The following is a 24,325-nucleotide window of genomic DNA, read 5'->3' as shown; positions in this document are numbered from 1 at the left end:
ACCGCCTCATGCAACAATAGATTTTCTATTTCAGCTGAAAAAAAAAAAATTGGTCGTTGGCGCAATGTCCCCAACCGCCAGATTTATGGTTGTGGGACCCTCAGCTACAACCGTTTGAGTTTTCCTTTTTTATTTAAATATGTATTTGGGCACCGATGAATAACATCAAAAATAGAGATGACGGTTGGAATTGTGAATTTTTTTTTGAGTGGGTTCGAGTATACTTTGTGCTTGCCTCGTACGAGGATCCTGCAGATCAGAAAGAATAATGTCATTCGGATATTCAATCCAAGGTAATCATAGAGAATCAGTAATATTACCGGTATGAGTTCAGAGAGTCTGTGATGGAACGCAGGGGCTTGAGCATGTTGCCTAGGAAAGGCGTTGAAGCTCACCAAAAGCGTATGGTCACTGATTCCTCTGGGCTCATGTCATTAATTCTATTGCATTTTCCTAACTTCACCTAGAATTGGTGACTTTGTGTAGGGGTGGAAGAACGAAAAGGGAACAAATGTTATGCCGAGGATGGGGATCGGGATGTTTCTCGCAGTTGTTGCAGTGGTAACTGAGGGGCCGTTTGGATTCAGAGTTAAAGTTACTTTGATTTTGATTTTGATTGTGGAAAAGGACAAATGAGATGTGATTATAAATTTGACTTGGGAAACGTGTGTTTTTGTTATGTAGTGTGTTGAGTTAAAGTTAAAGTTAAAATTTTTGAATTGGAAAATGTATATTTTTGTTGTGTAGTGTGTTGAATTAAAGTTAAAGTTAAAGTTAAAATTAGTTAACTCTCAATTCAAATGGGGCCTGAGACATCGACCATAGTAACTCACCGTATTATTTTTCATTCAATATGGAATCACATCGTATTCCTAGCTATTCAATATTCCTCTCTATCCCTTCGTGAATTTTATAACTGATCAGGTAATCGCAGCGCTTGTGGAAATGAAGTGACACGAAAGGGTGGGAAAATGAGAAAAATAAGCATATTCTGGCTGCGGCATCAGTACAGCTTACGAGGAGTTTCAGATGTCTTTACTGTGGTCGGGATGCAAGAATTTTTTTTCAGTGAAGTTTTCGGTAGGATTAGAACTGTGGGATTTACTCTCTATGCCATTGTTTTCTGGGTGGGAAGCCTTCACGAGAGGAAACAGTTGGTTTCGGGACGAGATGACTGAAGTTCGCCTCGACAAATATTACTGGATTCTGGCCCTATTGAGCCTATTGAGCTTGTTGATCGCTCTGCCATCACTGTCCAAAAGCTTATGAAAGTCCTTATCAAGCGATGGTCTGTTCATGGTTTAGGTAAGACCACCCTAGGAATTGATCTCACATTGCCATAATATCGCAATATCATCGAAATCAAACGTCCCTTCCCAATGCGCAACCTATCCACGGTGTCTTATTTCTAGCTTCCCGGTCGGTTTTAGTTGGATTCTCTCCTAAAAGATCCTGATAGCGAACTTGAGGGATATGTTATCACCGGTGGTGTCGCGTGGATCCTAGCTAGGAATGTTCAATGTATCCAATCCGCGGGTAATTTTTCACCTCGTCGAGTGAAGTGAAAATTAGAAGGTGTCGTGGTAGAATCAATTTCCTAGAATTACTGAGATGACGGAGGGTGAAGTACAAGAAGCATAAGGGCTGGGGCACAACAACTAGGAGGGCCAATTTGTAGATCCATTGCTCGGTTCTTTCTTTATAGGTATTCGCTCTTATAAGGACGACAATTGAGACGAAAAACTCCGTCTCTATATGATTTAGAGGCAAATTTTTCCGTCCCTCTCAAAAAGCCTCATTGCAAAACAACTGATGAAAACATATTATCTATATCTAACATAGATTATGAACATACATTATATTGTTATTAAATCGAAAAAACAATAAGTAGACAAAACTTAAGTTTTATCTACTACGTTCTTAACAAATCTTATACTGACATGGAAAAGATAAGTAATTTTCTAAAAAATTATACGTGATATAAAAATTGTATACCAGACATATTAAATAATAGAACATTTGGATGTTCAATTTAATAATTTAGCATTATACCTCTTTATGATTAAGGAGAATTAAAATATGTAATGGAATAGAAAACTATATACAAATATAAATTTTATTCATAATTTGATTATTGATACTAATTTTCTAAAAACAATAACACAAAATGGAACCCCCGACCAAGTGCGGGGCCATTTTAACCGGTCTATCCAATATAACGGGATGTAATTTAATTTGTCCACACAAAAATATATCATTTGTCCTGTAATTGGATATCAACCACCAGCTCAAACTCAGATAAAAATCTATCATTAGTCTTGTAATTGAATAACAACCAGATGAACCTCGGATGGCAGCCTCTGCTTGACCTCTAAGGCACTCCTCCTCCGCTCTTCTCTATATCTCTCGGTACCACCATACTCACCGATGATGCATCCCCACGATGATGGGTGTTGGTGGTCGATGATAAGTTTCGGATTATAAGTGTACGGTCTTGTTATTACCTGATGAAGTAATGATGCATTTGAATAGAAATGGGTTCAAGTCAAATTATTGTTATTGGACTGATCATGATGAGATTAATCCTAACTCGGGAGCCTCCAATTCAGCTGCAATAGAAGCTGAATTTTATGGAGCGGAATCATCCGAAATGACCGGAATCAAACATCAACGTCCTTAAGAGGAGAATGATTTGAATAGGTATAAGGACATGGTCGATGATGTGGCTAGGGGGGTATGGGCATAATATGTCTTATGGAAATCATCCTTGTAGAGGTAAAGAGGTTCCATGACCTTTTGGATACCTACAATTAGCCCATATGGCCGGGGTGTAGTAGACATTCCGCGTTATTTATTGCCACTATATCGATGTCCATGAAAGCTAATTACAATTTGTCCCAAGATGCCATTACTAATCTTTAGAACATTGTAGAGGAACTCGCTCCAGATCATGTAGATGATGTCCATAATGTCCCTAGGAATCATTACGAAGTGAATACGTTGCTCTCTGAACTTGGCCTATGCAGAGAAATAATTGATTATTGCCCAAGAAACTGCATGTTGTATGACAAGGATGATGCTAATTTGAAATACTGTAGATTTTGCGATGAGTCTAGATACAGGCGACGTGGCAATTGGGATAATTGTTTCAAAAGCATTCACTACTTGCTTTTGATTCCTCGATTGAAAAGACTATCTGCTTTGGTTAATTTTTCAGCTCATATGAGGTGGCACTATGAGAATCGCAGAGTGGTTGGAGTTATGTGTCATCCTTTGGATGGTGAAGCTTGGAAGTACTTTGATCAAGTGCACTAAGATTTTTCCAGGGAGTCACATAATGTTCGCCATGTATTGTGCACATACGGCTTTAATCCCTTCAATCAAGCGCGCAACAAGTCTTACTCCTGTTGGTCTGTCATTATCACTCGTACAACATACCTTTCAGAGCTCTGTATGACTTCCCCATACATGTTTTTAACATGTATAATCCTAGGGCCATCGAATCTGAAGGCCATGATAGATGTTTTCCCGCAACCACTTATAAATGAACTAAAGGGGCTGTAGGAACAGAGGTTTTAACTTATGACGCTTCAACATAACAATATTTCAGGATGCGTGCAGCTTTAATGTGGACTATAAATGATTTCCTAGCTTAAGGTATGATGCTGGGTTGGATGACAGTCGGAAAGTTGGCTCGCCTAATTTGCATGAATTACAACAAAGCGGAGACTCTTCGTCATAGTCGAAAGAACTCTTAGTTCAATTGCTATAAAATACTTTTAGAATGTGATCATCCATATAGAGAAACAATGGTTAATATTAGAGCTGGAATGAAAGAAGAATAATTTGCTAGTTTCACAGGGCCAACGGAAGCGAAAAAGGAACAGAAATTCAAAATTTCTTACCCGTGAAACTAATTCCAAGACCTACTAGAAGAATAAGAGTAAATAAAAGCGTACCTGGAATATTTATAATTGTCGACTGAGCGTCCCACGCGTGACGCCTCTACCGATGTCCACACCGACTTTGTCGACGAGTCTTCGAAATTGGCGGTGCTAGCAGCCAATACTCAAAGGAAACACCGATGCAACACCCGAAATTTATTAGACTAATGGACCTAATTTGAATTGAACAATTCAACTCAAATTATATATAATTTCACACATGCATACATATATATATATATATGCATTTGTATCTTAATTAATTTAAGTCATATACATTTACATATATGTAAGCTTTTGGTGGGGAGAATTTTGTTTCTCCCACCAATGTGGGATTGCCCAATTTTGGGTTTCCACATGACATGTGGATAGCCACATGTAAGCCATACAATTATGTTGGGTGGCTATAAAATAATTGGTCCATGTGTCTTCACATAATGGGCTCCAAATGGTTCTATAGAAAATAACCACTTAGCACACCATTAAATCTAACAAATCGAGTCTAATTAATCGATAAATTTAATCTCATTAAATATCTGATTAATCGGTCGCACATTAAATCGTCTAATCTCTATTAGACAATTTTATTATTTCAAAATATCTCGTCAATTTAGTCGTAGTGTGTGACCCTGTAGGTTCCTAATTACGTTGACGGTAATATCGAAATCTCTATTTCAATATTACAAACAGTGAGCGGCATCTAGCAATGCATCACTATTACTCAAGTAATCGGAAAGTCAATTTCTCGACGAACTTTGTGACCTACGTTACCGTGTAATATAATCCCTTGTCCTCCATATCTCTATTGAGCCCAAGGCATGGTTGATGACATCTTTGTATGGTTCAATATCTCTCTTTCTTGGTTTACCGGGTAAGTCTATTAGAACAAATGAGTTCGATATCGCTATATCGACTCATTTGGATATGCATACACTTTTAGACTTAACCACCAAATGGCCGTGAGATATCACTCCCGTTATGTAGGAGGGACAAATCCTATCTTAGTCACTCACATTCCTCTCCATGCTCTGTGGTATACCCAATAACTGTCTTTATAACTAGCCTGTTACGGTGGCGTTTGACAGTATCAAAGTATATGATATTACATGTAGGAATTCATGGTGACCTCAAGTCAAAGGACCATTACACTATAGTCACTTTAAGATATGTTAATGACAGTCACGTAACAACCCATGTAGCAATCTCATAGCGGGTCAGTCCAATACACATTACTCTTAATGTATACATGTGGTGTGACTTGATATCTCCATATCCATGACCTGTGAGACTTGGTCATCAATCAACATCCATACTAGTCTAACCGTATTATCGTTGTCCTAATTAACGATAATACTTTGACTAGGGACATTTAGGAATAATGTTCAGTAATTATAGGATCTCACAATTAAGTCACACTTGATGCCTATTGAACCTACTATTTTAAGGACATTATTGTGTAAAATCATATTTAGCGCAATCTACACAATAACAGAAATGTCTCGTAATATAATGAAATACATGTCATATTACGGAACTGATGATAGATTGCCTCTAGGGCATACACCAATTCCTAACAATCTCTCACTTGCACTAGAGCCAATCTAACATATGTCTAATGCCAATAGATCTAGTGCGAGCCTCGTGCTTGCGCTACACAAGAAGCTTCGTAAGTGGATGTGCGAGATTCTCATATGTTGGTATTCTGCATATCTTCACATCTCCTCTGTCGATGATCTCGCGAATAAGATGGAAGCTCCTGAGTATATGTTTGGATCGCTGGTGAGACCTGAGTTCCTTAGCTTGTTTTATGGCTCCATTGTTGTCATAATAGAGATCCACTAGGTCTGCGATGCTAGGAACCACAGCAAGTTCTATCACGAACTTCTTGATCCAAACGACCTCTTTTGCGGCGTTAGAGGCAGTAATATACTCGGCCTCTGTGGTAGAATCGGCTACTGTCTCCTGCTTGGAACTCTTCCAACTTACAGCACCTCCATTCAGGCAGAACACATACCCTGACTGCGATCTACTGTCGTCTTTATCGGTCTGGAAGCTAACATCGGTGTAACCTCTTACAACGAGCTCTTCTTCGCCTCCATATACCAAAAACATCTCCTTAGTCCTTCGTAAGTACTTAAGAATGTTCTTTACTGCGATCCAGTGTCTCTCACTTGGATCTGATTGGTATCGACTCGTCATACTCAAAGCATACGAGACATTAGATCGAGTGCATAACATAGCATACATGATGGATCTAATAGCTGACGCATATGGAATCCTATTCATGTGGTCCCTCTCCTCCTGAGTAGAAGGACTCTGAGCCTTCGAAAGGCTTATGCCATGTAACATAGGCAGTGACCCTTTCTTAGAATCCTGCATGCTAAAGCGCCGAAGCACTTTATCTATGTATGCACTCTGATTTAAGCCAAGCAGTCTCCTGGATCTATCTCTATAGATCCTGATGCCTAGCACGTAGGTAGCTTCGCCTAAGTCCTTCATAGAGAAACACCTTCCTAACCAAGTCTTCACAGACTGTAGAGAAGAAATATCATTCCCGATCAGAAGTATGTCGTCTACATACAACACCAGGAAGATCACTATGCTCCCACTAACTTCTTGTAAACACAGGGTTCATCTTCATTCTTAATGAAATCAAACTCTTTGATTGCATCATCAAAACGAAGATTCCAGCTCCTAGAAGCTTGCTTCAGTCCATAAATAGACCGTTGTAACTTACAAACCTTTCCGGCACTATGTGGATCGACAAAACCCTCAGGTTGTGTCATATACACATTCTCGAGGAGCTTCCCGTTCAGGAAAGCAGTTTTGACATCCATTTGCCAGATCTCATAATCATAATAAGCTGCAATTGCAAGCAAGATCCTGATGGATTTAAGCATAGCCATCGGAGAAAAAGTTTCGTCATAGTCAACACCATGAACTTGTCTGAAACCTTTTGCCACAAGTCGGCCCTTAAAAGTAATCACATTACCGTCCATGTCAGTCTTCTTCTTGAAGACCCATTTACACCCAATGGGCTTTACCCCTTCAGGTGGATCAACCAAAGTCCATACTTGGTTAGTGTACATGAACTCCATCTCAGATCTCATGGCCTCCAGCCATTTCTCAGAGTCAGGGCCTATTACGGCTTCCGCATAGGTTGTAGGCTCATCATTATCTATGAGCAATACGTCATTGTTTTGAGTCACGAGAAATTCATATCTCTCGGGCTCATGACGTATCCTACTAGACCAACGAGGCTCCTGTGTTACCTGTGCAGAAGATTGTGCCACAACACCTTGTGGTACTTGTTCTGCAACATCACTCGTCGATTGGTCAATGTCATTTTGTGATAGAACTTCCCCAAGTTCTAATTTCCTCCTACTAGTTCCTTTGGAGAGAAACTCTTTCTCAAGGAATACTGCAGTTCGAGCAACAAACACTTTGCCCTCGATGAGATTATAGAAATAGTATCCTCGAGTTTCCTTAGGATACCCCAACAAAGTAACATTTGTCCGATTTATGGCCAAGCTTATCTGAAGACAATCTCTTCACATAAACTTCGCAACCCCATATTTTTAGAAAAGACATCTTGGGATGCTTCCCATACCACATTTCATATGGTGTCCTTTCAACTGATTTCGACGGAACATTGTTCAATATGAGAGCAGCTGTCTGTAGAGCATATCCCCAAAAGGAGTCAGGTAAGTTTGCATGACTCATCAAAGATCGAACCATATCTAATAAAGTTCGATTCCTCCTCTCAGCTACACCATTCCACTGTGGTGTTTCAGGTGGAGTCAGTTGAGATAAAATCCCACACTGTTTAAGATAGTTAGCGAACTCATAACTCAAGTATTCACCTCCTCGATCTGATCGAAGAATTTTAATGCTTTTACCCAACTGATTCTTCACTTCATTATTAAATTCTTTGAACTTTTCAAAGGATTTAGATTTGTGTTTCATCAAATACACATATCCAAATCTATTGAAATCATCAGTAAATGTAATGAAGTAGAGATACCCACCTCTAGCAAGCTTGTTTACTGGTCCACATACATCGGTATGTATGAGAGCCAGATGATCACTAGCTCGCTCACCCTTTCCGGTAAAAGGGGCCTTAGTCATTTTCCCCATTAAGCAAGGTTCGCACGTCTCGATCGATTCTAAATCAAACGAATCCAATAATCCATCCTTATGGAATCTAGAGATGTGACCCTCGCTAATGTGGCCTAAACGACAATGCTAGAGGTAAGTCGGGTTCGAATCATTAGATTTGAGCCGTTTGGTTTCCACACTATAAACGGGCGTATCTAGATCAAAAACATATAAACCATTACTTAAATGTGCACTGCCATAATATACATCATTCATGTACATGGAACAACACTTGTTCTTGATAGTGAAACAAAATCCCTTCTTGTCCAAACAAGAAACATATATTATATTTCTTCTACTAATAGCAGGTACATAATAACAGTCGTTAAGATCTAATACTAGCCCAGTAGGCAAAACTAGGTGATAAGTCCCTACAGTTAATGCAGCAACTCTTACTCCATTTCCAACTCATAGGTCCACCTCGCCCTTTGCCAACGATATATTGTCCCTTAGGTCCTGCATATTTTCACAAATATGAGCACCACACCCGGTATCTAATACCCAAGATGTAGAAGTAGTAAATACATTAATCTCTATAACATGAATACCTGAAGTGGAAGTCTCACTTCCTTTCTTCTTCTTCAACTCCTCCAAGTATACCTTGCAATTCCGCTTATGGAAGCAATAATCATCATTCACCACCTTGGCTTTAGGCTTCAACACACCCATAATGGATGCACCTTTAGCCCTCTTGCCTTTACTCTTGCCCTTGTCCTTTCTTTTGGTCCCCTGGACCATTAGAATGGACTTCCCCTTGCTGATATCATGCTCAGCTGTTCTCAACATGTTAAGCAGTTCAGGCAATGGTTTATTGTAGTCATTCATATTATAGCTCATGATGAACTGACTATAACTGTTAGGCAGTGATTGTAAGACTAAATATGTGGCCAACTCTTGACCTAGAGGAAATCCCAGTCGTCCTAGAGTCTCAACGTACCCAATCATATCGAGTACATGAGGACCTACCGGGCTGCCCTCAGTCAACCTTGCTTGAAAGAGTGCCTTAGAAATCTCGAATCTCTCATGTCGGGCCTGCTCTTGATAGAGCTGCCTGAGATGCACGATCATATCGTACACCTTCATGTTCTCGTGTTGCTTCTGAAGCTCCGAGTCCATGGTGACTAACATGAGACATCCAACGTTTACGACATCATCATGATGCTTACTATAAGCATCTTTCTCAGTTTGGGGGGCATCGTCAGGTGGTGGCGCAAGAAGAGGTTGCTCTAAGACATATAACTTTTTTTTTGTGAGAACAATTCTCAAGTTTCGATACCAACCTAGAAAATTACTCCCTGACAGTTTGTCCTTATCAAGGACGGATCGTAAACAGAAAGTACTAGAAGTGCTTCCTACCATGGTAACTACCACAGAAATATGCAAAATATGTATTATGACACAACAATATTCAATGAGGACTTTATTAAATATTGCTCCCACTATTTATATCAAATCAATGACCCTCACCATTGATTCACAAAATATCATTCTCATAGTAGTTCAAGATCCATATCTCACCAAGCTCTGAGTCAGCGAGGACTGATTCACCCAGAACTGGCTATTTAGGTAGGAAACTCACTTTCCCAATTGCATCACATGCAACTCTTGATTAGTTGGGTGAATAATTCCTTATTCAAACTTGCAGATCGATGCCCAACTACATACCTCTGAACTCTTAATCCTATTAGGCTTGCTCAGTTAAGTCCGACTCACTGGTAAACACCACGTCTTACTAGGACAGATGATGGCATCCTGCGAAGGCAAGGTCTACACAATCATCGATCTTGGTCTTGACGAGAGTTACACGTGGAAGGATATTGACTTAATATTTTGAGGGATTTTATTAACATTTAATCGATCTCACCATACACTATTATGTAACCATTACATAATACTCCACACGTATAACTATTATACTAACACAACTAGGACCTAGTCCATGTCTAACAGTCATGCATCGCAAATATCAAACACAATCATATCAGTACCAAGCATAAAATCATATTTTATGCTATTATCTACTCAGATTCTAACTAGCTAGTCTCTGATACCAATTGCTAGTTTCACGGAGCCAACGGAAGCGAAAAAGGAACAAAAATTCAAAATTTCATACCCGTGAAACTAATTCCAAGACCTACTAGAATAATAAGAGTAAATAAAAGCGTACTTAGAATATTTATAATTGTTGACTGAGCGTCCCATGCGTGACGCCTCTACCGGTGTCCACACCGACTTTGTCGACGAGTCTTCGAAATCGGCGGTGCTAGCGGCCAATACTCAAAGGAAACACCGATGCAACACCTGAAATTTATTAGACTAATGGACCTAATTTGAATTGAACAATTCAACTCAAATTATATATACTTTCACACATGCATACATATATAAATATGCATTTGTATCTTAATTAATTTAAGTCATATACATTTACATATATATAAGCTTTTGGTGGGGAGAATTTTGTTTCTCCCACCAATGTGGGATTGCCCAATTTTGGGTTTCCACATGACATGTGGATAGCCACATGTAAGCCATATAATTATGTTGAGTGGCTATAAAATAATTAGTCCATGTGTCTTCACATAATGGGCTCCAAATGGTTCCATAGAAAATAACCACTTAGCACACCATTAAATCTAATAAATCGGGTCTAATTAATCGATAAATTTAATCTCATTAAATATCCGATTAATCGGTCGCACCTTAAATCGTCTAATCTCTATTAGACGATTTTATTGTTTCAAAATATCTCGTCAATTTAGTCGTAGTGTGTGACCCTGTAGGTTCCTAATTACGTTGACAGTAATATCGAAATCTCTATTTCAATATTACAAACAGTGAGCGGCATCTAACAAAGCATCACTATTACTCAAGTAATCGGAAAGTCAATTTCTCGACGAACCTTGTGACCTACGTTACCGTGTAATATAATCCCTTGTCCTCTATATCTCTATTGAGCTCAAGACATGATCGATGACATCTTTGTATGGCTCAATATCTCTCTTTCTTGGTTTACCGGGTAAGTCTATTAGAACAAATGAGTTCGATATCGCTATATCGACTCATTTGGGTATGCATACACTTTTAGACTTAACCACCAAGTGGCCGTGAGATATCACTCCCGTTATGTAGGAGGGACAAATCCTATCTTGGTCACTCACATTCCTCTCCATGCTCTGTGGTATACCCAATAACTGTCTTTATAACCAACCTGTTACGGTGACGTTTGACATTATCAAAGTATATGATATTACATGTAGGAATCCATGGTGACCTCAAGTCAAAGGACCATTACACTATAGTCACTTTAAGATATGCTAATGACAGTTACGTAACAACCCATATAGCAATCTCATGGCGGGTCAGTCTAATACACATTACTCTTAATATATACATGTGGTGTGACTTGATATCTCCATATCCATGACCTGTGAGACTTGGTCATCAATCAACATCCATACTAGTCTAACCGTATTATCGTTGTCCTAATTAACGATAATACTTTGACTAGGAACATTTAGGAATAATGTTCAGTAATTATAGGATATCACAATTAAGTCACACTTGATGCCTATTGAACCTACTATTCTAAGGACATTATTGTGTAAAATCATATTTAGCGCAATCTACACAATAACAGAAATGCCTCGTAATATAATGAAATATATGTCATATTACGGAACTGATGATAGATTGCCTCTAAGGCATATACTAATTCCTAACATAATTGCCACCTCCAAAAGTTAGTAGCTAATAGATATTCAACGGGGTTAATCGCAATGTGCTGAAAGTGACCAAAGTGGGAACGTCTATAATCATAATTTCACAAACCAGAGCAAATTTTGGGAGTTGCCGTGTTGAAAAGATCACTTGAGTCGACATAATTTAGATGTCATGCATATTGAGAAGAATGTCTTCGGTAATATCTTCAATACGATGATAGACATCAAGGACAAGGCAAAGGATAATGTAAATGCCTGAAAGGACTTAAGGACTTATGTCATTATCTTGAGCTACATCTTATATTAAGACTTGATTGGAAGTTGTTAATGCCGAAGCAAAAATAAAAATAAAAATTTGTGAATGGGTCAGCAACCTCAGGAATCCCGATGGGTCTTCCTCGACCATATCAAGGCTTGTGAATGTCGTCTCAGCTAAGCTCCGCCGGTAGAAGAGTCATGACGATCACATTTTTATGAGACAATTGATGCCGATCACCTTCAAAGAGTTACCAGATCACATCTGGAGACATTTGCCTGAGCTCAACAAGTTATTTGAAAGACTTATGCTCCACGACTCTAAGGCATGAGGACTTGAACATTATGGAGAAGAACATCCCCATCATCCTGTGCAAGCTGGAGATGATTTTCCCTCCATCATTCTTTGATGTGATGGAGCATTTACTGATTCATTTGGTAGAGGAGGCACACTACGGGGGGCCCATGCAATATAGATGGATGTATCCATTTGAAAGGTAATTTACATGATAATATGTTCAGTTGGCCATGGGAATTTCAAATGCTATAGTTATGGAGTACATAAAATATCACACTCACAAAGTACCTTGGCAAAATCAAGCGGACTATTGAGCAGAAAACTTGCGTAGAATGGTCAATATACGAGGCATATCTAAGTCGCAAGATAACAAAATGCTCATATTACTTCAAAGAGGATGTGCATACTCAAAGGAGACGAGTCCCTCAAAATGATGATGACAGTACCTCTAATAGTATGTCGCTTTTATTCAACCTACTAAGGCGGACGGTAGGAGCTGCAGATGAGAGATACTTGTCTGAGGATGAGTGGAAATTTGTTGACATGCACGTACTGGTGTGTTTGTTTTATAAACAATGTTTAACTCAACTTAACTCAACTTCACTTATTTTCAATTCAACATCACAATCATTACTTTTTTATTTTTTAAATATTTTTTACCATTCAATTCAATTTTTAATATTAAATTCTCTCTACTATTCATTACTTTTTCACAATTGAACAATACAATCATTACTTAATCATTATTTTCTCTCAATTATTTATTACTTTTTCACACTTTTTCTCATAATTCAACAATATAACCATTACAAATCAATTAAAATCAAAACTCAACTCAACTCAACTCTCAATCCAAACACACTCTAAATTGCCCTCAAGTGAGAACGTTTATCGAATAAGTACCAATTAACCGCTCTCACGTTTCGATTCTACTGATTTCATATGAGATTATGCCTTGTGTTAACAGTGTAACTTTAATCATAATACAACTACTTCATTCAATGCTTTAACATTGATGCTAAACGAAGCGATCAAATGATGCTAAACATAGATTGGTTTGCTCAATTCGTAAGTATCATTTAATAAGTAACATTTGTCTTATCAAACAAATTTTAGTTGATTCATTAAGCACTTAATCCATTAAATACCTTAAAATTCAACACTTAATTTTAAGTTCAAACACACACTGAGTCACATCTTTGGTAATGACTTGATCGTTGTTGCCTTGTTTGGATGGTGGTTTTTTTCTTGTTTTTTTTTAAAGAGAGGAGTTTGGTGGCGTTTGAAACCCCGCCAAAGCCTAACATTTTAACACTAGCAAAATTGGAGAATTGCGACTTTGATTGTGATGAGCTTCTTACATAAATGTAAATATATATTTGTGGGCACGATGTGCAATGGTACTTGAAACTGAAATAGTACACTACATTTGGTGCTTGTATCTCGTATATGGCGAAAAAATAATCTCTTCCGGATTGTATTATGTAGGATTATCTATCACAACATGATAAAAGCGAGATCCGCCTTGGTTGGAGTTTCCTCTCTAAGAGATCTTGTTCGATCTAAAGTACACCCTGGGATCGGCAAACCCCGCGAAAACGTGCCTCGCCATCAACCTCGTCATGTAGGGATCTTAGTCGGAAAGTTGTCCAAACATTGGGGACTAAATTGGCTAAACAATTATGGAGGTACTTCATTGGGCCGAGCGAAGTTTCCGGTTCGGTCAGAAGAGGCCTGGCCCAAGCCCAAACGGCTCAAGCCCATACTTCTCACGTCGTATGAAAACAGCTCCAAAGTTTTCATTTCCATGGCGGTTGAAGCTCGAAGCAGGCTGAAGCACCCGGCAGTTTCGACCGAATCGGAAGAAGAAGAGCAGAGCTGAATCCGCTGGAGAGGGGCGTGCTGGAGGTGAGCGAAGATGTCGGGAATGGGAGACGGGTACGTGGGCACGGCCCAGGACGCCGTGAGGATCAGGCGGCTCGAGAAGCAGAGGGAGGCCGAGCGCCGGAAGATACAGGAGCTCAAGACTAAGTCCGCCTCCGACAAGGGCCAGCCCGGCCTCCTTCAGTTCGGCTCGAGCACCTCCGAGGTATGATTGGTTTTTCCCTCGGCATCTCAATCTTTTAGGAATACTTTCAGCTGATTTTCAATAGTCGAACCTCTAGGGTTTCCTTACTTTTCTAGCTTTGCTGCCAACTGCTTCTCCTCTGTTGGACTCTCCAAGATGAATTTTATATTCTATTGTTGCGATATATGGCGAAAATTCGACATTTTTCAAGCAATTGGTCTGCCTATAGATGATATAGTAGTGTAGACCCTCGGTTCCTGGTGATTTTTGCTGACCACTATGGGAACGATTCTGCAGTATTCGGAAGATGGACATTGCGGGGACTCGGTTGAAAGTTACAGTTATTCACGGCTGTGCTGTTGAATGGGTTAACCTTGGGATAGGTTATCTTATGTCCCGTTTGTAGATTGTCTCATGCTCGGCATTGGTAGGATCAGATGTTTTTGTAGTTAGACTGCGGTAAAAGTACATTTGTGTTGGTGTATTTGGACTGCATATGTGATGTAACTAAGAGGGTAAGGTAGCTCTGGCAGTTTTGACTTAATGTCAAGTTCGGGATGTGAAGTGACCATATAATTTGCCCCTTTTGCGTTTTTTGTATGGTGCTGCATTGAGCATCTTTTGTTAACCTACTTCTGCTGTATTGGAGTTTCAGATTCTTGAGACTGCTTTCAAGAAGGAAACGATCGGTCTGGTTACGAGAGAGCAGTACGTTGAGAAGGTAATTGACCTGCCTCTGTTTATATAGGTTGTTTATTTCGTTTCTTTAGAGTTGGTGTTTATCAGGAAGGGACTCCTTAACTGGGCATTGATGTACATTATGCAAGCCCATGAAACCAAGTAAATTGTTGTCTCGCCGAATTCATTGGGCACCGCCCCACGTTAGATTATAGTGATGGCTCTTGAACTTGAGTCTTGTGACAATGCCTCAGTCAACTCCTTTATATCATTTAATTTGATCAATCATTTAATCAACCATGAGTTTCCATTAAAAATTGATTTTCTTTTGCAGAGGGTGAATATCCGCAACAAAATCGAGGAGGAAGAAAAGGAGAAGCTTCAAAAGCTACAACAAGAGTGAGTTTTGGACCTTTTTGCTGTTAATGGTATTTAAAGCCACGCATGCTTGCTTTGCTATATCTTTGTAGATTAACGGCTGTCCATTCTGTCTTTCGTTATATCACTTCAGAGAGGAGGAGCTTCAGTTACAAAAGCTTAAGAAAAGGAAAATAAAGGGAAACTCTCGGTTATCCTTTGTGGATGATATAGATGACCAGAGTGAAGAGGAAGGTGGGAATAACATCTGTTCTTTCTTTACCCTGTTTCACTTTCTATGAAATATTCTTTTTCCTGGTAAAATTGTGCCATAAAGTGGAGGAGCTTAAAAGGATGGTATTGTTCTTACAGAAACCGTGGAACCAAAGAGGCTTGGCCAATCTAAACTCAGCAAAGATCCCACGGTGGAGACTAGCTTTCTTCCAGACAGGTGCTCTCTCCCTCCCTCCCTCACTCTTCACTTGCATCTGTGCTTGCATGTTGGATGTACTTTTAGGAGTTGAACTTCATTCTAACACTTGAGCTTAGAGGCGCTGAGGTTAATCTTTCAGTGAGCGGGAGGCAGAGGAGCAAGCAGAGCGTGAAAGGCTGCGAAAGCAGTGGCTTCTTGAGCAAGAGCAGATTCGGAGTAATTTTCATTCCCAATCTTCTCTCACAAACATATGAATTTGCAGGAATGTTCCTTTCTAAAGTAATTTGCTGTCTTTTATAGATGAACCCCTGGAAATCACATATAGTTACTGGGATGGAGCAGGTCATAGGCGAGTTATCCAGGCAAGCAGTTTTGCTTAAACGCTGTTTTCATAGCTTTTCTGTTTTTACTTAGTCAAATGCATAATTTTATCCTGGCCTTGGAGTGATATTCCTTGACTTTGATTTATCCAGGTGCGGAAAGGTGATACAATTGGTGAATTTCTTCGTGCTATCCAGCAGCAGCTTGCTCCAGAATTTCGAGAAATCCGTACAACTTCTGTTGAGAATCTGCTTTACGTGAAGGAAGATCTGATCATTCCACATGTAAGATACTTGATGAAGTTTTTGGTTGTTCATTGCCATAAATTTATTTGCTCAAGTAACATGCTGGTTGACTTCCTGTTCTCTTGATTTGGGTATTTCAGCAACACAGTTTTTATGAGCTCATCGTCAATAAAGCCAGGGGCAAAAGTGGACCGGTAATGTTCTACTCTCTTATTATGATCTGTGATGTAGTATAGCTGGCACAGTGATCAGGTTCCCTAAGGGTTCTTAGTTAGAGACAAGGCAGTTGATTGCCTAAGGGATGCGTCTGCTTCATATTCCAACCAGTAGCTTGGATACTTCCCTCTCTTAAATGCTAAAATAAACTTGAAAAGCAACGCAATGAGGATTATTGTAATGGAATTATGGAAAAGCAGTTTGGTGATTAGGTGGACCTTGATTATAGTCTTGAGGAGCTCTAAACCAGTGCTTATGAAGGATTCAAGTGAGATATACCCATATAGCTTTTGCATGGTGGAAACTTGATAAGCCAATGAATGTCTTCAATCCTGACCTCATTTTTACTATGTGGAATGTAACTTTCGTCTATTGCATGAGCTGCAACATTTCTAAAGTGTTTAATATGATTTTTATTGTGGTACAGCTTTTTCACTTCGATGTGCATGAGGATGTGAGGACTATCGCAGATGCAACTATAGAAAAGGATGAAGTACGTTCCCTCTCCTTTTTTTTTGATTTCTTGTGATGATATTGCACATATGCCTAAGAAGAAGCATAAATAGATGTAATGTGGCAATGTTAGTTTTATCTGACTAATTCTGTCGTTTAGTCTTACACGTCATTGTCAGATGCTCCTTTCACCATTAGCTGGTGGTTCTTCTAAAACTTTGCCTCATTTAAGGAGGTAGCCACTGATTGAATTTGCTGAGTTGAAGCATCATGTTGATTGGGCTGCCTTATATATATACGCGTAAATGCTGCTCAAGTGAAAAATGGCTTCTCATGTCTTCTTCAATCTGTTGCAGTCTCATGCAGGGAAGGTTGTGGAGAGGCACTGGTATGAGAAGAACAAACACATCTTCCCTGCTTCAAGATGGGAGGTATATCCCTCCCTCCCTCTCTCTCTCTCTCTCTCTCTCTCTCTCTCTCTCTCTCTCATGTACACAGACTCAAAATTGGTATCTCTCTCTCTCATGTACACAGACTCAAAATTGATATCAAATTCCAAAGTTTTTTCCTTAGATAGTGCGACTATATAATGTTGGCATTTCCTTCTCATTACATGGAAGAAATTCATTGCAAGTTCCTTATCATCCTATTTAGCATACCAGAATGCTGTTGGGGAGTTCTTGGTCTTCCCATATTTACTTGTGATTTTCCTAAATACAACTGTGTTTGTTGGGTTGCTGTAGAACAAGAACTCTGTTTTTGCATCTTTTGTTAATAGGGTGTTGGAATGGAAGCTTTCCAGTGCTTGGGAGTGTGGTGTTGTCTTGTTGGTTCGAAGAAACAGGTTCTTATTTGTAATGCATTGTCATGTCTATTGCAGATATATGACCCAACAAAGAAGTGGGAGCGGTATACCATACATGGGGATTGATCTGAGAAGGCCAGAGCTGATTCAGATGGAAATGCGAAGAGAATATGGTACTATGAACTGAGTCTGGACTGTTCTTTGTAATTGCCTAGTCAAAACTGGCTTTGTCACTTTGAGCAAAAATTGTGGCTTACATTTCTATTTTTAGGCGAGAGTAGTGTATTGGCTTCTTGATTGTGTGAACGAGCTAGTGTGCAAGGCTAGTAGATAACTTTTGATCATACACATTGTCGAATACAAACGATGAAATGAACCTACTTAAAGTGAAGATGCTGGTGATATCTAATTGCGAAGGTTGGTAGCTAGCGACTTCTCGAGGATAGTTAGGCGCCAATAACATGGGCTGAGGCACTTGACCCCGATGAAATAATTGTTCTGTATCAATTGACACTAAGACCAGTTAAATCAACTAAAGCCGTTGGACTATATAGTCCATCAAAAACTCCTTATACATCTATACAAGTTAATCAAGTGAGTCCACTGGACTGTCATCCATCTCTGGGTTAGGTGACCCCGCGCGGTTCTCCCCTTTCGAACCTTCTAAATCCGTCAGCATCGCTCTTTTCCTTTACAATTTTGGGAATCGGAACCACGGCCTAAAGCAAGTACCCATAGAGGTGTTAAAGTTTAGGGAAAATAACGTCATATATACCAATCTTTACGTGTTATCTTAATTTTTTTCCAACGTTGATTTTTTTTTTCTAAGGTATCATAATATTATGGCTTGTTTGGTTTCAAAATATAATTTTAAAATCCTACTTTAACTTAATTTTACTTTCAACAAAACAAAATAACATATACAAAGTCAAAGGGTAAGTCTCATTTATACCACTTTTTTTCCACAACAAAACAAAATAACTCATTCAAAGTTAAAGGGTGGGCCTCATTTATACCACTCTTTTTCAAAATCAAAATCTGATTTTAAAATCCTACTTTGAAACCAAACACGACATTAATGATTTGGTATCAAATCTATCCCGTCATAAATATTCCGTCCATTTTTCACGGAAAATGCTGACGCGGTGCGTTAATTGCTTGGCGCTAACGTGGAGTGTTCGTGAGTCCCAATACAAAAAAATAACATTATGTATCCTAATCTTTTAATATTTTCTCAATTTTATCCTAATGTTTTTATTTTTTCTCAAATCTATCCCAATCTTTTCATAATTTCTCGAATTTATCCCAACCGTTGGGATAATATTGAGAAAGCGGTAAAAGATTGGGATAAAATCAAGAAACTATCAAAATATTGGGATAAAATTGAGAAAGTATCAAAAGGTTAGGACAAAATTCGAAAACAACAAAAATGTTAGGATGCATAGCGTAATTTTTTCTTCTTATATCCGGATCCACACACTTTTCACGTCAACATTTCCATAAAAGATGGACGGAACTTCTATGGTAGGCTAGATTTGAAATCAAACTATTAACGTTAGGATACTAAAAAAATAAAACTCGTTATGAGATATATGGTACAATTTTTTCTAAGGTTTATAGAATCTATTAATACACCCTGACATGGAATTACTGGTACTGTACTCTCTCGACATAAATATGGTATATACTGAAAATACTTTCTCATCAAATCTTTATCCAATTTTTGTTTTACATTTCATAAATTTCTTGCGGTATGTATCATGAGTAATTTGGAACAAGCAAATCAATTTGTGATTTTAACACGAAACTAATAAATACATTACGATTATTACGGATATGCATATAAAGTAAAAATTGGAAAAAAAAAATTTCACCCAAAAAAATTGGAAAACGAAAAATAAAAACTTAACTCCAGATTTTATTTATTTTTTATTTTCTGCCATTTAGTTCATGCGGCCGGTTGTTTTCGTTCCTCTCCGTTAATAAGTAGCGATCGTCGTCGTAAGGTCCGAACTCTCCCCTCTCCCCCCGAAGCATTTGACCGACAGAGCTTCCTCGGAATGTCGATGACGACGGCGCGCCTTAGGGTTTTCATTCTCGCCGTGCTCCTCCTGGCCTCCCCGTTCCTCCTCCAAGGTCCCGCTCAGTTCCTCGGTTTCTTCAGATCTAGATCCGTACTGCATTTTACCCCCCGGTCTCAATCATGCATGTTCCGATTTGACATGTGATTTGAAATTGCGCGCCCTTTGGTCGATTTTAGCCGTCAAGCTGTCCAATTCAGCCACGTTGCATCCTCTGTTTTTGTCCTTGCCTGTCACGATCATCTCGATCTATTGGAATTTAGCTTTTGCTGCAGTTTTTGCATGAAAAGCTTCTGCTTGCTGACTCTTTTTTTTTTTTGGGGTGTGTGTGTGTGTGTCCACCTTTTGGTTGCCCCCCCTCTTCCCTGATGTCCTGGGAGTGGTTTGATTCAATGTTGAATTTGTAGTTTGAATTCTGCTGAATACGGGTTTGACGTGCATAACTTTTTCTGCACTATTTGCATAGAAAAGCTGCTAATACTTTGTTCCCGTTTGTCGGGTTGTTCTTTTCCTATGAGTGGTTTGATTCTCGGTATCGTTATGATTATTGTGCCTAGCTATCAAATCTGAGCTATTTAGTACGTTGTGCTATGGAACTGGTGATGTTTTTCATCTTGCTCTGTTCGTAACACAATGTTTGAATGGTTGCACTTGCTCTTTTCAAGGTTTGTCGCAGCATGTCGGTTTGGCTGATCCGTTTATCTGACACTTTGTTCTCCTGACAGTTGTCAGGTGCCAATCCGATGCCGAACCTGAAGTTGCTGAGTCTAACGAAGAAGGAGGTGAACTTGGGATTGTTGGTGACGATGCCCAAGAATCTGGTGGTGTTCGCTTTGGACCAGCTCCTGGGGTTGAAACTGTTTGTGTCTTCCCGAAGAACGGAGCACGAGGTGAGGAACTCACTTTTTTTCTATAGATGTCTTTTTCTATTTCGAACTATAATAGCAATTTCGGCTGACGTTTACTGCATTACATTTCAGTGGTTCCTGCTGGAGAGGAGACTGAATTGCTAGTTGGAATGAAGAATGATGGTATCAGATTGAGTCTTCTTTGGGACAATAATTTTCCTATTTCATCTTTCTCTGGGCTGCACTGAGGCACGTCCACCTTTCTTTGATGCCAATAATAGGTGAGTCGAGCTTGAATATCATTGGAATCAGGGCCAGTGTTCACCTCCCAGTTGACCACCGTTTGTTGGTTCAGAACCTCACTGGTCAGGTAATTCATTGTAACTTGAATGTAGCATGTCTTCTTCTTCTTCTTCTTCTTCTTTTTTGTTTTGGACAAAGTGTGATAACTTATCTCCCCGTTTATGATAAGCAATTTTCAATCAGATGCATATTGACTTGACTGGAATTTTGCGAGGAAGAGGAGAGTTATCAAAACTTGCATCATTCTTTATCAAGGATTAGCATGTACCCTAAAATATACTTTTCATTGACAGAAAGCTATTGTTCCCTAACTTGAGGTTCTCCTGGTATGTCGGTGTATGTCTAATTGGATTATTTACATGTATCCCGAAGGTTATCTGGGTTTGATATAAAACATCAAGGTAGATTGTGGTGTTTTTCTATTTGCATTATTTAGGTTGTAGTAATTTTTACAGAGCAGAAAGCCAGATGGCAGCAAAGTTTACTTATGGTTTCTTTCCTCTTAATATTGGGTGAAGGGGAAGGTGGGGAAAAAACTTAGACATTTGAGGACTTTACCAGTCTTGTTTAATATCAAGAAAACTCTCAAAGGTTGTTTGAGCTGTTTACTTCCTTTGCAGTAGTTACACGTGCATACAATGAAACAAGATCTGCTAAGATCCAAATACACTATTCAAAATAGCCGCGCTTCTTCTTTTCAATGATTTCTAAGGGGCCGTTTGGATTCAGAGTTAAAGTTACTTTGATTTTGATTTTGATTGTGGAAAAGGACAAATGAGATGTGATTATAAATTTGACTTGGGAAACATATGTGTTTTTGTTATGTAGTGTGTTGAGTTAAAGTTAACGTTGAAATTTTTGAATTGTGAAATGTGTATTTTTGTTGTGTAGTGTATTGAGTTAAAGTTAAAGTTAAAGTTAAAATCAATGCACCGTCAATCCAAATGGGACCTAATAATTTCAGATTTTTTAATGAAAGCCTGGAAGTATATCAATCATCTTGCTTTCTTTGTATTTTATAATATGTAGATTTAAAATAATATTCCCTGCTTGTAATTTTAGGCCTTCAACAATGCCTCGGTTCTAGCATCCACTCAAGCCGCTTTCCCCTACGTTTTTGCTGTCAGCAAGTACTTGCAGGTGCTGATTCCTCTAGAATATCTTTTAATTCTAGGACTACATTCCATATCCTGTTAGTGATTGGCAGAATGAAACGGGACAAAGTAAAAATCACCTTTGGGGTTAATTGTGCCCCAAATTTTTTTTTTTCAGCCTGGAAATTTCGATCTTGTGGGAACAATCTTCTATGATGTGGATCAGCAACCCTACCAAACCGTCTTCTTCAATGGTACTATCGAAGTTGTCGAATCTGGTGGTCTCCTCAACATGGAGTCCGTCTTTCTTGTTACTTTAGGAATTGCTCTTCTTGTGCTTCTTGGTCTATGGGTTCATGGTCGCCTGCAGAACCTCTCGAAGGTATTTCTTTAGATGAATCTTGCATGTTTTAGATTATAAATAGCTGTTTCACTTTGCATAACTGCATGTTTTTGTCTAAATTTGCCATATGATGCAATTTTGGTAATACACACTATAACATGTCGGTTGCACCTTCTTGATTCATGTTAACCGATAATTCAACTTCTGTCGACGCGTAGCCATATGACAGACATTTAAGTCTTTCATAGAAAACCTGATTGACACTCATGTTCATGCAGAAAACCAAGAAGGCGCCAAAGGTTGAAGTTGGAACCAAGACAACAGATGCATCACTGGATGAGTGGCTTCAGGTATGTTATCGGCTTGTACCAGATTCAAAAAATGGCTGGCAGTTACTTTTGCATTGATTTGCTCTGCTCAAGTCTGCTCTCTGATTACGATGTCTTTCTCTGCCATTAAAATATGCCTTTTGCAATTGTTTGCTAACGTGCGAATGACTGCTTTCTGATGCGCAGGGAACAGCATATACCCAGTCACTCTCGAGCAAATCGAAAAAGAAGTAGATTGAAGGATTTCACTGATTCAGCTGCATGAGGCTCAACAGGTAACAGCAGACAACTGTAACTCACATCCACATGTTTGGAGCATGGATCTGAGAGAGGAAACCGAAATATATGTCGCAGTAGTTTGTTGAGTTAGGTTCAGAAATACCCGCCTCGCGGTTGAAGAAAATTTTTCAGGTTTTCTTCTTTTTTGCGGTTCTCCACCCCGGCCGGATGAATGATGTGTTTGTTTTCGCAACAAAATTTAACTCGACTCGACTCAACTCCACTCCACTTATCTTCAATTCAACATCACAATCATTACATTTTTTTATTTTTTAAAATATTTTTAACCATTCAATTCAATTTTTAATATTAAATTCTCTCAACTATTCATTATTTTTTCACAATTCAAGAATATAGTTATTACTTAATCATTATTTTCTCTCAATTATTTATTACTTTTTCACACTTTTTCTCATAATTCAACAATACAATCATTACAAATTAATTGTAACCAAAACTCAACTCAACTCAACTCTCAATCCAAACATCCTCTTAATGGCTAGTCTTCTCGGAGTAGGACTCACTCAGATATGCACAATTCTCCTGAGCTAGAAAAAAATTCCTTAATACATGACCTTATTTTATCATATCGTTCACGAAACCGTTATTATCCGTTGTGAGCGAATGGATTATGATGACACTATTTTTCATCCATTCCGATTGAACATGATTAAATTATCTTAAGATGACATGATTCTAGTCAGTGAGCTCAAACTTCAGCAAACAAACAGCAGCAGAAAAATTCCACGCGAGAGCGAATAATTTAGATGAGATGGAGAAGGAATTCCAACCACAGTAAGGTTGATTAAGTTCTCGACAAAGACAAAATCCTAACAAGTTCGATGAACGAACCGATAGTGTAAGCTCTCGAACAAGCTAGACGAAATTCTAGTGAGATGATTATCCATCATTCCAGCATATATACGGTCTTCTTCTTCTTCTTCTCATCAAGAGTCTAACCCCGGAGGCCTGATCATCCATCATTCCAGCAAGGGAACGTGTTATCCTTTACATAGAAGACTTTCTCACGCCGATGAATAATGTGCAGAAGAAGAAGGGGGACAAGAACGTCGGTCCACGCTTTCTCAATGAAGC

The 24,325-nt window shown here is 38.9% G+C and overlaps 2 protein-coding genes across 2 annotated transcripts; both read left to right on the top strand.

Annotated features, from left to right (window-relative positions):
- The first annotated feature begins 14,173 nt into the window (after positions 1-14,173).
- On the top strand, positions 14,174-18,355 carry LOC116198082 (protein XAP5 CIRCADIAN TIMEKEEPER). Its single transcript, XM_031528405.1, has 12 exons — positions 14,174-14,466; positions 15,101-15,166; positions 15,458-15,522; positions 15,635-15,735; positions 15,853-15,931; positions 16,053-16,129; positions 16,214-16,275; positions 16,387-16,518; positions 16,620-16,673; positions 17,123-17,188; positions 17,505-17,579; positions 18,029-18,355. Exons 1-12 carry the CDS (start codon positions 14,296-14,298, stop codon positions 18,077-18,079), a joined length of 999 nt encoding a protein of 332 aa, XP_031384265.1. The 5' UTR covers positions 14,174-14,295; the 3' UTR covers positions 18,080-18,355.
- Positions 18,356-19,898: 1,543 nt separating this feature from the next.
- On the top strand, positions 19,899-23,453 carry LOC116198218 (translocon-associated protein subunit alpha-like). The gene is made up of 8 exons (XM_031528587.1): positions 19,899-20,089; positions 20,760-20,924; positions 21,015-21,065; positions 21,164-21,252; positions 22,248-22,325; positions 22,458-22,661; positions 22,901-22,972; positions 23,138-23,453. Exons 1-8 carry the CDS (start codon positions 20,014-20,016, stop codon positions 23,183-23,185), a joined length of 783 nt encoding a protein of 260 aa, XP_031384447.1. The 5' UTR covers positions 19,899-20,013; the 3' UTR covers positions 23,186-23,453.
- The last annotated feature ends 872 nt before the right edge of the window (positions 23,454-24,325 follow it).

The sequence above is a fragment of the Punica granatum genome, chromosome 2, assembly GCF_007655135.1.
Source record: "Punica granatum isolate Tunisia-2019 chromosome 2, ASM765513v2, whole genome shotgun sequence".
NCBI classification, from domain to species: Eukaryota; Viridiplantae; Streptophyta; class Magnoliopsida; order Myrtales; family Lythraceae; genus Punica; species Punica granatum.
The sequence above is the reverse complement of the archived record's forward strand: the minus strand, read 5'-3'. Positions and strand labels throughout refer to the sequence as shown.

Coding starts and splice junctions, on each gene's coding strand:
- LOC116198082 (XM_031528405.1), top strand. CDS start 14,296: ATGTCGGGAATGGGAGACGGGTACGTGGGCACGGCCCAGGACGCCGTG. Junction 15,736..15,852: donor TGACCAGAGTGAAGAGGAAG/GTGGGAATAACA, acceptor TTGTTCTTACAG/AAACCGTGGAACCAAAGAGG. Junction 17,580..18,028: donor TCCCTGCTTCAAGATGGGAG/GTATATCCCTCC, acceptor TGTCTATTGCAG/ATATATGACCCAACAAAGAA.
- LOC116198218 (XM_031528587.1), top strand. CDS start 20,014: ATGTCGATGACGACGGCGCGCCTTAGGGTTTTCATTCTCGCCGTGCTC. Junction 20,925..21,014: donor CCCGAAGAACGGAGCACGAG/GTGAGGAACTCA, acceptor ATTACATTTCAG/TGGTTCCTGCTGGAGAGGAG. Junction 22,326..22,457: donor CTGTCAGCAAGTACTTGCAG/GTGCTGATTCCT, acceptor TTTTTTTTTCAG/CCTGGAAATTTCGATCTTGT.